We start from the raw sequence: 12,503 nt of genomic DNA, 5'->3' as shown, positions 1-12,503 counted from the left end.
TTGTTTCTTCTCCTGGTCTCCTCCACACCTCTTTCAATCAGGGTTCGCTGGAGGACATCAATCTGGAACAACGCAACATGGTCCAGGGCGTCCATACTCTATAGGAGTTGGGCAGTGACTGATGAATAGTCCAGATTCAACACGTTTTTATACCCCATCGTGGAACATTCCGGCAGCATTCTTGATGCATTTCGGACATTCGTGTTACAATCTAAGTGCATTTGAGGGACATTTGAAATATTCGTGCTGCATTCTGTTTTAATTCTTTAACATTCGATCCATATCATTCCAAGGGGGTCATTCCAAGACTGTTCTGAATGCATTCTAAGTAAATCCGTTCAGCATTCGAGGTACGTTCCAACTGAAATCCGAGTGCTATTCGCGCAGCAATCGAACCGGACTAGTACGGCAGTCGAAATTCATTTTAAGTTTTCTTAGTGTATCCTAACGGCATTCTAATTATTCCTATTGTATTCCGATTCATTCGAGCTGCATTCATGATCTAGTACATTTGGAATGAGTAAGAATCATTCGAGGCGGGTTCGAAGTGCGTTCTAAGTATTCCAACAGCATTCTTACAAAGCTTGAAAAAATTGTTTATTTTGACATTCTCTCCCGAATGCGGTTCGAATTTTGGAAATATTTTTTTTCTGTCTGATTCTCCTTGATTCCTGTCAATTCGAAATAGGTGTGAAAACCTACTAGAAGGTCGCGTCAGGTACCCTTTGAGCGACCTATGACCGTCCAATCAAACGCAAGACGGCCGAACGGATTTAACCAATCAGACAACAACTACTTGTTAGGGTTCGGCGGGACTTACAAAACGGTTTTTGGATTTTCTCTTCCCTGATCGCTGACACTGATCTATCAATAAACGAAAATCCGCATAAAACAGAGATATTTGACCTGCAGTATATACGCTTATGGGTTTCTAATGACATGGTTACTATTTGCTTATATTTTCGCAAGATGACATCCTTGAATATTGACAAAGACGCTATTTTCAGCGACTGTTTACTCATTGCGTGTATCACTCGGAAGCGATCGTGCGGAAAATAGCGTTCGGAATCGTTCGAGTTTTTGAGGTAAAGGTTCAAACGGTATGAGCGAATGTTAACTTTCACGATTTGGTAAGCTGTGTTCTGATTGGTCAGTCCAAAAGGTTAGCTGACGCAACCTTCTACTAGGTTTTTTCAAAAGGTTAGACTCAGTATATAGCAGTGTAACGAATAATACTGAGCCTAAGTTTACTTACACTGCATGTTTGACGTATTTATGAAATGCTATTTGGGCTAAATATAGCGAATTAATTATATTCATCTGAAAGACTACAGTCATCACATAAGTATTCGTCACTGTGCATTATTTCCATAGACATACATGTTAATTTGATGCAGCTAGCAAAAATGTCTTCAATTTATTTTTCGTTTGAACTGGTTCATATTTTGCGCATGTGTCATGAATCATCTCAACTGCAAAGACATAATTTCCGTTTTATTTTCCATTCAGTATTTCAAGAATGACCACAGGACCACAAGAGGGACAGCTCAGCCCAACTGCGCTACTAGGTGAGTGAGTGAGTTTGGTTTTACGCCGTTTTTAGCAATATTCCAGCAATATCACGGCGGGGGACACCACAAATAGGCTTCACACATTGTGCCCATGTGGGGAATCGAACCCGGGTCTTCGGCGTGACGAGCGAACGCTTTAACCACTAGGCTACCCCACCGCCCCAACTGCGCTACTGACAATGTGTTCCAGAGTGTATGCCCCAAGTGTGTTTGAATGAACAGTGTGTAAATTATGAAGTTGTGTGAATTATGAACGAATGAAGTTGTGTATATTATGAAATTATGAAGTTGTGTGTGAATTATGAATGAATGAACTTGTGTAAAATATGAACGAATGAAGTTGTGTAAATTAGGAACGAATGAACTTTTGTAAATTACCATTATATTATTTTTGTTAATTATGTGAACTTGTGTTGATTAAATATGTGTATTGCCATTACATGAAAACTTGGCTACATGCTTTATTAATGTTATGCTGATATTATGCTATATGTGTCAATAAATAATGTAAAACCTTTCTAAACTTTTTTTCTGTTCGGCCCTTATGACTAGGAATAAGGCCCTTTTGACTTTTTGTCACGGCCCTTTTGACTTTCACCTCGGCCCTGTTTGCTTTTTCCATCGGCCCTTTTGACTTGGCACCTCTCGGCCCTTTTGTCCTTCGGCCCTTTTGACTAGTTCCCGAAAGAATACACAATTTTGTAGTTATGTTGCTCATGTAACTACAATGCGGAAAATACTTGAAGGAACATTACATGGAAATTATGTATCTGTGACCAAGATGATTTCCTAACAACCTGCAAATAACGAAAACCGAATTAATGAAACTTATTAAATGAAACTTATTACAGCTACACTAAAATAACATGCAAGTCTATGAGAATTTTGCCGACTGACGAATACTTATGTCCCATGACTGTATATACACTTTCGTTATCTTTCATTTGCCGTAAATAATACAAGGATAACAATATTTTATGCTGTTAACAAACAAATTGATTTGCAAGTCTTCAAGGACACAGTTGTCGCTGACGCCCGATTCAAGTCTGTCAGTGTTGCTTGTAATCAGTTTCGTTTAGGAAACTGATGATTCACGAGAATCGGTTGATTTTCTACTATTCGAATGATTTCTGCGACTTAAACGATACCATACTTGGTTAATAACTTCTCTCTAATTGTTCATGACTTATAGTTGCATCAGTTTTGTTTGTTTAAAACACGAAATTCTGGGTCAGAATGAATTACAAGAACAATAGTGTTGCCCAATCAGAATGGTTTGTCTTGTGTAAGGATGGCAAGTATTGATAACAAGAGGGGTAGCTATTATATAACCAGAATTACCAGAAAACAGCACTGGTTCTTGCGACTTGAGTAGAGCTTTCCAGGGCTGTTATTAGTGTATTTCTCTTTGGAAAAGCTCAAACGACGAGCATGTCAGTGAATATCTCGTCTTCTGAAACGTAGGAGACTCATATATACAATTTTGTAGTTGTAAGTTGGGGTATTATAAAATACATAAATTGCTAATATAAATGTTCATATAGTCTGTTTAACCCACTGTAACATATATAACCTCCTTTGCTACTACACAAAGATCGGCGTGTCTCAACAACGCCCCAGGATGTAATATGGTATGACACCAGTCGTTAAAACAGATCAGAATATTCTCGATTGCTTGATGGGTAAAAATTGGAGCATGATGAATACGAAATAATTTTGAAAAATGATATAAATGTCGAACTAATGCTACGTTTTGATTACGTTTAAGGAGCTGATTTGTGAATGGGGATTAATTGTATGGCATTTTTTATTGCTCATTAATGAGCTGCAAAGCAAGAGGTTAGAAAAAGCGCCCCTAAAATCTCCACAGCGTTTCTTGTTTTATTCAAGGGAAATAACTCTAAAGTAAGTCTTAGCACTCATATGATTGGTCAGCACAATGTGCAAGTTCCCGCCATCTTCTGAGTGAACATCTTGTTGTTTTGCATTCGCTGGAACATTGGAGTCCTACTCAAAAGACAAAAAATGTGGCAGAATCAAGGAGGAGGTAAATGGCAGCCTTAGAAAACACAAATAGAGTATTTCGTCCTTGATGGAAAACGTTCTCTCATTCCATACATGTGCCTTGGAAGAAAAGAGAAATTAATGACCAAATACTGAAATAGACGTCATATTTTACAATATTCGAACCCGAAGCTAATAAATGACAGTAGGTGGACATGGATTATCTCAGCACAACACCTAGTAGTAAAGATATCATTCGACAAAAAAATCGAACGTACTGAAAAATGTTAAACCGTTTTAGCTGAGAGACTTGATAAATTTGCAAGGTCTGACAAATTGTACTGGGTGATTTATTCTCTTCATAGATATGTAATACTCCGATGTTCACTATTTTATGATCAGTGTATCATTCTTTCCTTTGAAGCTAGGGAATAAAAAGAAATCTTTTTCTGTGGACAATATGAATATGGATTTCTTTGGAGCAAACCAAAAGTATATGTGTATAAATAATCATGGTCAAATAGTGGTTGGTATGTATGGTTGAACTGACCATATGCAATACCAAAAAAACCTTCCCAATGTAACATCGGCTATTAAAATGTAAGTGTTTTAAAGTAGCATGTGATAAAATGTCACTGTCCTATTTGGTATTGAGAACAATCCAAAGTGGCCGTCAGGTAATCAGTATTGATTTCATTTAGCTAAAGCAGAAACTGAAAGTTAAGTAAAAATGTCACACGTTATAGTAAGATAACAATGATTAACATGATGTTAGTTAACTCTATTTTTCTCACAGTGCAGGAAATCCTTGGCAACGTGAAACTAAGTGTTTAAACATAAAAGACACACAATAAAAACTGTTCTTACTGTGTATGGAGAATATAGATTGTATCATTGTTTTCTATTCTAGTTTTTTTCAACATGTAAAATATTATATAGCTCATTGTTACGGTCATCTTCAGCTTTGAGAGCATGTCAAGTAATTGATTGGGAAAATTTCTTTATTGCTGCAAATTTCTTCATACCAAGTTCAAGGTGCCCACTGGAACTTATAATGTATGTGATGCATGTTTTCACAATGAGTTTAGCTGTGCCCCCCAGTCAGAGTCGGCATGTAGTCCGGAGTAGAAGCTAATTTCTCTTGCTAACATGGTTTAAAGTGAGAAACATTTCACAGTAAGTGTGTTTGCCTGTGGACCTGTGAAAAGAAAAAACATGCAGTTTTCACCTCCCACTTATTGCAAGTGTTGCTTGGGGCAAGAGCAGTTTTCGGTCAGTGCTGTTTTGTTGAGATGACAGCTTTACTATACAAAGTAAATACCCACTGTGAACATTGACCATCTACCAATGTTTACTGTGCTTGTGCTTTTCACTGTTGTATCCCATAGGGAACCAGTGTATTTACATCTGACCATATGTTAGGTTCAGTAAACAAAACATTGCTCTCAAATGTTCAGGTGGAAAAAGTTGAGTTTTTCCTAAGAAAGATCATTCCTGCCACTATTTTTTTGGCGGACAGGATTAGGTAACCCATAAGAGGATGAAACGGTCAGAAGTGTTACTGTTTCCTGAGTTTTGTAGGTGTGTCTCTCTATTCATCTCATGTATATATTGTTTCAGGCTTCAACCAAAGTGGCTATGGAGACCAGGGTGGGGGGTACATGTCCCCAGGGGGATTTGGCACCCCCCAGCAGTCACAGGAGAGAAAGGTGAATTCTTAGGAAGGTGCTCTCAGAACATGCAAAGGAGTTTCTGTCCTGCCAATGTGTATATGAATTATATAAGATGGCAGAACAAGATCAAGTGTTTTCTACTATAGTGTCATAAAATTATGCCATTTCTGGTGTCCCCCAGTGTGATATTGCTGGAATATTGCTAAAAGTGGCATAAAACCCAACTACTCGCTCCCTCACTCGTAAAATTTTGCTCAAAGTGTACTGTTGTACTTTTAAATTCTGAATTTGCTTAGGTTTAAAATGTTTGATAGCATGGAGAGTTCTGGGGTATAATACTCTAAATATGTCCACTTGTATAATCAATGATTGAAACAATTCAACAATAGGTCTTTAGCATTTAATGCATGATTGGGTTGTGTCACTGGTGTTCTGATCCAGATGTAATTATTCATAAACCAAAGTGATATTACTTGAATATTGTGGATGTCCAGGTAATTACCCAATTTTGCAATTAACCTGTAAGGTAAGTATGACTGTCCGCAACCTGAAGCTGATATGAGTTGTTTTGTTTCCTGCTCAGAGTCGTACCCGCGCCCAGAATATCATGCCCAGCACCGTGGCCCAGGTCCTGAATGCCGACCAGACTGATGACAAGTTCTACCAGGGAGACGTGGAGCTGTCACAGGTGAGAGGGGCGAGCATTCACAGTAGTGGTAATAGCATACACAGCTTACTTAATAACTTAAATGAGTAGAAGGACATATAGTTCCTAGTACAAACATAAAACTGGATTGTCCCATGATGAAAAAACACTATTAGGAGAAACACTCTCGGAAACTGTTTGAAACAGGAGTTGGGTGGACAAATGTGTGTGGCTGAAGTTTGAACCTGAAAGGTACAGTTGATAACAAGACAGGTGAGGGTGAGTTACACTGAGATTCTGGATTTGTTTCAGGTAACGATTGTGGGTTTGGTGCGGACAGTGAAAGAGTCCCCAACACGTATTGATTATGAGATTGATGACATGACCGGGCCCACCCCTGGAAGTTAAACAGTTTGTAGACAATGATGTAAGTACTTTATGTTCATCTCACTGTAGCTGGTAGTGGATGTCACAATTCATTGATTCATCACAAACTCTGAATACTCTACTATGTAAATCACACTACAATATACACTCCACAATGATATACACTATCCATACTCTATCTACCCAGTCTAGATTCACATTATAACTATGTATGGATGTGATGTAATTATGAGCATTGGCTACATGTTTCAGTAAGCTGGCCTCATAAGAAGCCTAGCTAGTGTTATCTTTGTGCCTATCAGGACACACAATACAAGGTCTAACTGCACAAAACCATTATCAGGGACACACATATGTAATAAATCACCTGCAATATTCGAGGTGTGCCTTAAATTACTGATGCATCACAGACACTGCATAGTCAAATATGATAAACACTACACGTACCACGTATAGATTCACTGTGTGAATTATTTCCTGGCAATCAAAGAGTACGTTTTCCTGTAACCCTGGTTGGATAAGTACTCTGGCTAGCATTACCTTGCTGCCTGTCATGAAACAAAATACTGGAACTGATTGCTAAAAACTCTTGTTATGGGTCTACATGGAAGATGTGTGTGAAGTGGTTGTGTAAGTGTATGTAGAGCTATGACTCCCTTCTGTGTGTGAAGTGGTTGTGTAAGTGTATGTAGAGCTACGACTCCCTTCTGTGTGTGAAGTGGTTGTGTAAGTGTATGTAGAGCTATGACTCCCTTCTGTGTGTTGTGTAAGTGGTGTGTGTATGACTCCTCTCTGTGTGTGAAGTGGTTGTGTAGAGCTACTGACTCCCTTCTGTGTGTGAAGTGGTTGTGTAAGTGTATGTAGAGCTATAGAGCCCTTCTGTGTGTGTGAAGTGGTTGTGTAAGTGTATGTAGAGCTCTGAGCTATGACTGTAAGTGTATGTAGAGCTACGACTCTTCTGTGTGTGAAGTGGTTGTGTAAGTGTATGTAGAGCTGTGTGTGGTTGTGAAGTGGTTGTGTAAGTGTATGTAGAGCTATGTAGAGCTGACTCCTTCTGTGTGTGAAGTGGTTGTGTAAGTGTATGTAGAGTGACTCCTTCTGTGTGTGATGTGTGAGCTGTAGAGCTATGACTCCTCTGTGTGTGTGAAGTGGTTGTGTAAGTGTATGTAGAGCTATGACTCCCTTCTGTGTGTGAAGTGGTTGTGTAAGTGTATGTAGAGCTATGACTCCCTTCTGTGTGTGAAGTGGTTGTGTAAGTGTATGTAGAGCTGACTCCCTTCTGTGTGTGAAGTGGTTGTGTAAGTGGTGTGTAAGACTCCCTTCTGTGTGTGAAGTGGTTGTGTAAGTGTATGTAGAGCTACTGACTCCTTCTGTGTGTGAAGTGGTTGTGTAAGTGTATGTAGAGCTATGACTCCCCTTCTGTGTGTGAAGTGGTTGTGTAATGTGTATGTGTGAAGTGGTTGTGAGTAGAGCCTATGACTCCCTTCTGTGTGTGAAGTGGTTGTGTAAGTGTATGTAGAGCTATGACTCCCTTCTGTGTGTGAAGTGGTTGTGTAAGTGTATGTAGAGCTATGACTCCCTTCTGTGTGTGAAGTGGTTGTGTAAGTGTATGTAGAGCTATGACTCCCTTCTGTGTGTGAAGTGGTTGTGTAAGTGTATGTAGAGCTATGACTCCCTTCTGTGTGAAGTGGTTGTGTAAGTGTATGTAGAGCTATGACTCCCTTCTGTGTGTGAAGTGGTTGTGTAAGTGTATGTAGAGCTGAAGTGGTTGTGTAAGTGTATGTAGAGCTATGACTCCCTTCTGTGTGTGAAGTGGTTGTGTAAGTGTATGTAGAGCTATGACTCCCTTCTGTGTGTGAAGTGGTTGTGTAAGTGTATGTAGAGCTATGACTCCCTTCTGTGCTTAGTGGTTGTGTAAGTGTATGTAGAGCCATGACTCCTCTCTGTGTGTGAAGTGGTTGTGTAAGTGTATGTAGAGCTATGACTCCCTTCTGTGTGTGAAGTGGTTGTGTAAGTGTATGTAGAGCTATGACTCCCTTCTGTGTGTGAAGTGGTTGTGTAAGTGTATGTAGAGCTATGACTCCCTTCTGTGCTCATGCCCCCTCCACGCTGTTGCTAGGAGAACCTGCCGGAGGAGGAGCGGGTGCAGGCTATGCGGGAAAACACCTATGTCCGTATCTATGGACATCTGCGCTCCTTTGCTGGCAAGCGCAGTGTGGTTGCCTTCAAGATGACCCCTCTGACAGATATGAATGAGCTGAGTTGCCACATGCTGGAAGTCATCCACTCCAACATCACATTGTCCAGTGCTCAGGTCAGTAGTGCAGTAAATGTGTTTCACTTCCTTAAACTTAAAGGTAATAATAAACCCCTATTCTAATGTAGACTGCAGAGATTCAGGTTTGGCAAGTGACTGCTGGATAGTTTATGAGTCAATAATTAGACAGTGTGTAATTTAGAAAACGATTTTCTTCATTTGTACCAGAGTTGATAACGAAAAATGTTTTGGGCAAGATATTTGCAAATTGTATGTACAGTGTGGCCCATGTATTTTGCATCCAAATGGACATTGTGATGGGGATGACCGCAACTTCTTTATGTCACAATGGATGTTTGGAGATAGCACTGCAGCAGCATTAGCACACAACAACAGATAGAGGTGTTGTCCAGTGGAATGTGTATTGTCAGTAGTCCATGCGGTATGTTACAGAGTGCAGGAGGTGGTGGGATGGCGTCCAACAACACTGGTGCTGGCTTCAGTGACATGGGTGGCGGTGGTGGTGGCGGAAGCACCATTCCTGGTCTATCCCCACTACAATCACAGGTATGAGGTGTTCCTTTCTCTGTACCACCCAGTGTATTGTGTCCCCATGTAGTGAAGATATTTACCATGGACCTAGTTACTCATTCTGAATATTTCACTTATATTGTTGATTTGATTGTTGTCCCCCGCCGCAACGCGGAACGGGGGACTATGTATTCGTACGTCCCGATTCTTGTTAACACGATATCTCATGAACTGTTGTTCCCAATGTCTTCAAATTTGGTGACAGCCTATATTGGGAGATTATGCAGACACCAGTCGATTTGGGTGACCTTGACCTTATTTTCAAGGTCACCACGACACTTTGACCACTTTTCAAACTCTTGTTAACGCGATATCTCATGATATGTTGTACCCAATGTCTTGAAATTTGGTGACAGCCTACATTAGGGGATTGTAAAGACACCAGACGATTTGGATGACCTTGACCTTATTTTCAAGGTCACCACAACACATTGACCACTTTTCAAACTCTTGTTAGCGTGATATCTCATGAACTGTTGTACCCAATGTCTTGAAATTTGGTGACAGCCTACATTGGTGGGATTACACAGACACCAGTTTATTTAGGTGACCTTGACCTTATTTTCAATGTCACCACGACACTTTGACCACTTTTCAAACTCTTCTTAACACGGCATCTCATGAAATGTTGTACCCAATGTCTTCAAATTTGGTGACAGCATACATTGGGGGATTACGCAGACACCAGTTGATTTTGGGTGACCTTGACCTTATCTTCAAGGTCACCACGACACTCTTTTAACTCTTGTTAACGCGATATCTCATGGACTTGTACCCAATGTCTTCAAATTTGGTGACAGTTTACATTGGGGTATTACACAGACACCAGTTTATTTGGGTGACCTTGACCTTATCTTCAAGGTCACCACGATACTTTGACCGCTTTTTAAAGGCGATATTTCATAAAACATTGCACCCAATGTTTTCAAGTATGTTGACAGTCTACATTGGGTGATTATGCAGACACCGGTCATTTCAGGCATCTTGTATGTTACCCAAAAATAAAAAGTAGTGAATATAGATATTCCATTCTTTAGCGGCGGGGGACATTGCCACATCAGTGGCAAACACTTGTTTATAATATGATGGGTAGGTTTCGTGGCAAAATATGGCCGACAAACATTCAATAGCCATGCCATTCTCACTCTGCATTTGATTCTTTCCCTCACTAGATACAACTGATCATAAAGAACCACCCATCTGACACTGGGGCCAGCATCGACGCTGTGTGCAAACAACTCCGCTCTGTGCCCGAGCAGCAGATCAGGTCAGTGTTACAGATACCACACAATCTGTTTCTTGAACATCATGCTTGATATACAGCAATCGACGGTGTGGTTACAGCTTTTTACCAGAAGGATCTGTATCTTTGTCAGATTTGTTTGTGCCTCCCAGATTTATTCACAGATATTTAATTGTTACAATAAGATAGCTGGAAAATGTACTGTCTTGTGAACCTACTGACTGACTGACTGACTGACTGACTGACTGAGTTTAGTTTTACGCCGCTTTTAGCAATATTCCAGCAACATCACGGCAGGGGACACCAGAAATGGGCTTCACACATTGTACCCATGTGGGGATTCGAACCCGGGTCTTCGGCGTGACGAGCCAACGCTTTAACCACTAGGCTGCCCCACCTACTCACTCACTCTTTCCCCTTGATAACCTTGATAAGGACCCTTGGTAGACATTACCTGAAGGGTTTATAACTCTGTCAGGTGTCCATCTTGACCGTGCTTGTTATCCAAGACCAAATTTGGTCAAGTGCAAAATGATCTATTACTGACACTGAAGTACACGTTTGTGGAATATACATTCTTCCTGAATTGTGTATGAAATGGTAATTATCTTCTCAATTGAATATTGAACTCTGGGATATAGGAACCTTGACATGTTTCTGTGTACATTGTAAAGAAGTTGTGTAATGTTTGTTACAGAGAAGCGGTTGACTTCCTGAGTGGTGAGGGTCACATCTACTCCACAATAGACGAGGATCATTACAAGGCCACAGATGGCTGATGTCGTCATTCGGTGCTGGATCTCTACATCATATACGCAGACATTGCTAGAAGGTTTGCTGATTCCCCTCCGGGAAGTAGGGAGCAGGTGTTGGTGTGGACATCTACCTCGTCCAGTACAACACCAGTGTAATTATGTATATAAGCTGAACACATTAAATGTGAAAAATAACTGATCTTGTGTTTGCCTTGTTTGACAAATAATGTCCATTGTTTCAAGCCATTGTCATTCCAGAAGTGGAGAGGGAAGTGCACAGATAGACATGATAATAGCAAGGTGTGTGTGTTATAGAGTGGTGTGGGTTCGACAAATTGTTGTGTTAGACCCACGGTTTTACTGATCTTGGCAGCAAGAAAACAAAGCAGTTGAAACAGTCTTAACACCAGTAGTAGCAAATTTCATACGAGAGAGTTCCATGATAATTCCACAGTTGAGCTCTGATCATTGAGTTTAATACTCTTCAATTTTTTCCTTTTTAATACTATCTGTTGCATGATGAACTGAGGCAAAGGAATGGGTTTACAGAGAAGTGCACATTCTCTTCCCTCATGTATCAGTATTCTTAGTGCAGCCTGAAGATTCACTGACACTGCCTCCTGTACACATCTAATAGCTACAACACCTCGAGGGTTTTCTCTGACATTAAGCACACTCCCAGATATACCTAAAATTCTTGTCTAAACAGTGTTAAAACCAAACGCACAGGGATCAAACACTTCAGAGAGGTTGTTTCAAGTCTTTTCCAGATCATACACAGAATACCACTGATGTGACCATACTGGTTGTAAGCTTAGTCTCAGCTTGACAAATCCTACCAGATAGATACTGCCTGTTTGTTTGAACACACTCTATGAACGTCAGTTGACACCACTGGCATAGCAAGCGTGACCACCCAATCCTGTAAGTCTCCTCTTACGACAAGCATGTGTTGATGGAGACCAAGTGTAACCTGGATCTTCACAGGTCTTCACATATTGAGTGTACAGAACAATCCCATCAGAATTTCTGGTGTGCACACTGTACTAGTTTTCTGTTGTGGCACTGGTGGAACAGTCTTTCATGCTGCATTTCAATGTGCTTAGTTGTGTCCCTGGAGCAAGCAAGAAGCTTTGAGGTTTTCATCCTGACTGGCCCAAACATGTATTTGGGTTAGTTAGTCCCTTTGATGTGGTTGGTTGGTTGGTTTGTTGTTTAATGCCCCACTTAGCAATATTCCAGGTATGGTGGCGGTCTGTAAATAATTGAGTCCTGACCAGACAATCCAATGTTCAACAGCATGAGCATTGATTTACACAATTGGGATATGACTTGTGACAACCAAGTCAGCGAGCCAGTTCACCCGGCCCCGTTAG

At 40.5% G+C, this 12,503-nt stretch overlaps 1 protein-coding gene across 1 annotated transcript; it reads left to right on the top strand.

Annotated features, from left to right (window-relative positions):
- Positions 1-3,481: 3,481 nt before the first annotated feature.
- LOC124285931 (replication protein A 32 kDa subunit-like) lies at positions 3,482-11,326 on the top strand. The gene is given in 9 exon segments (XM_046722210.1): positions 3,482-3,618; positions 5,196-5,284; positions 5,832-5,936; positions 6,207-6,281; positions 6,283-6,321; positions 8,401-8,595; positions 8,992-9,105; positions 10,302-10,396; positions 11,070-11,326. Coding segments are annotated over 9 exon segments (816 nt in total). The 5' UTR covers positions 3,482-3,596; the 3' UTR covers positions 11,152-11,326.
- The last annotated feature ends 1,177 nt before the right edge of the window (positions 11,327-12,503 follow it).

The sequence above is a fragment of the Haliotis rubra genome, unplaced genomic scaffold, assembly GCF_003918875.1.
Source record: "Haliotis rubra isolate DU_JTF1 unplaced genomic scaffold, ASM391887v1 Scf110, whole genome shotgun sequence".
NCBI lineage: Eukaryota > Metazoa > Mollusca > Gastropoda > Lepetellida > Haliotidae > Haliotis > Haliotis rubra.
This window is presented reverse-complemented; position numbering and strand designations above follow the sequence as displayed.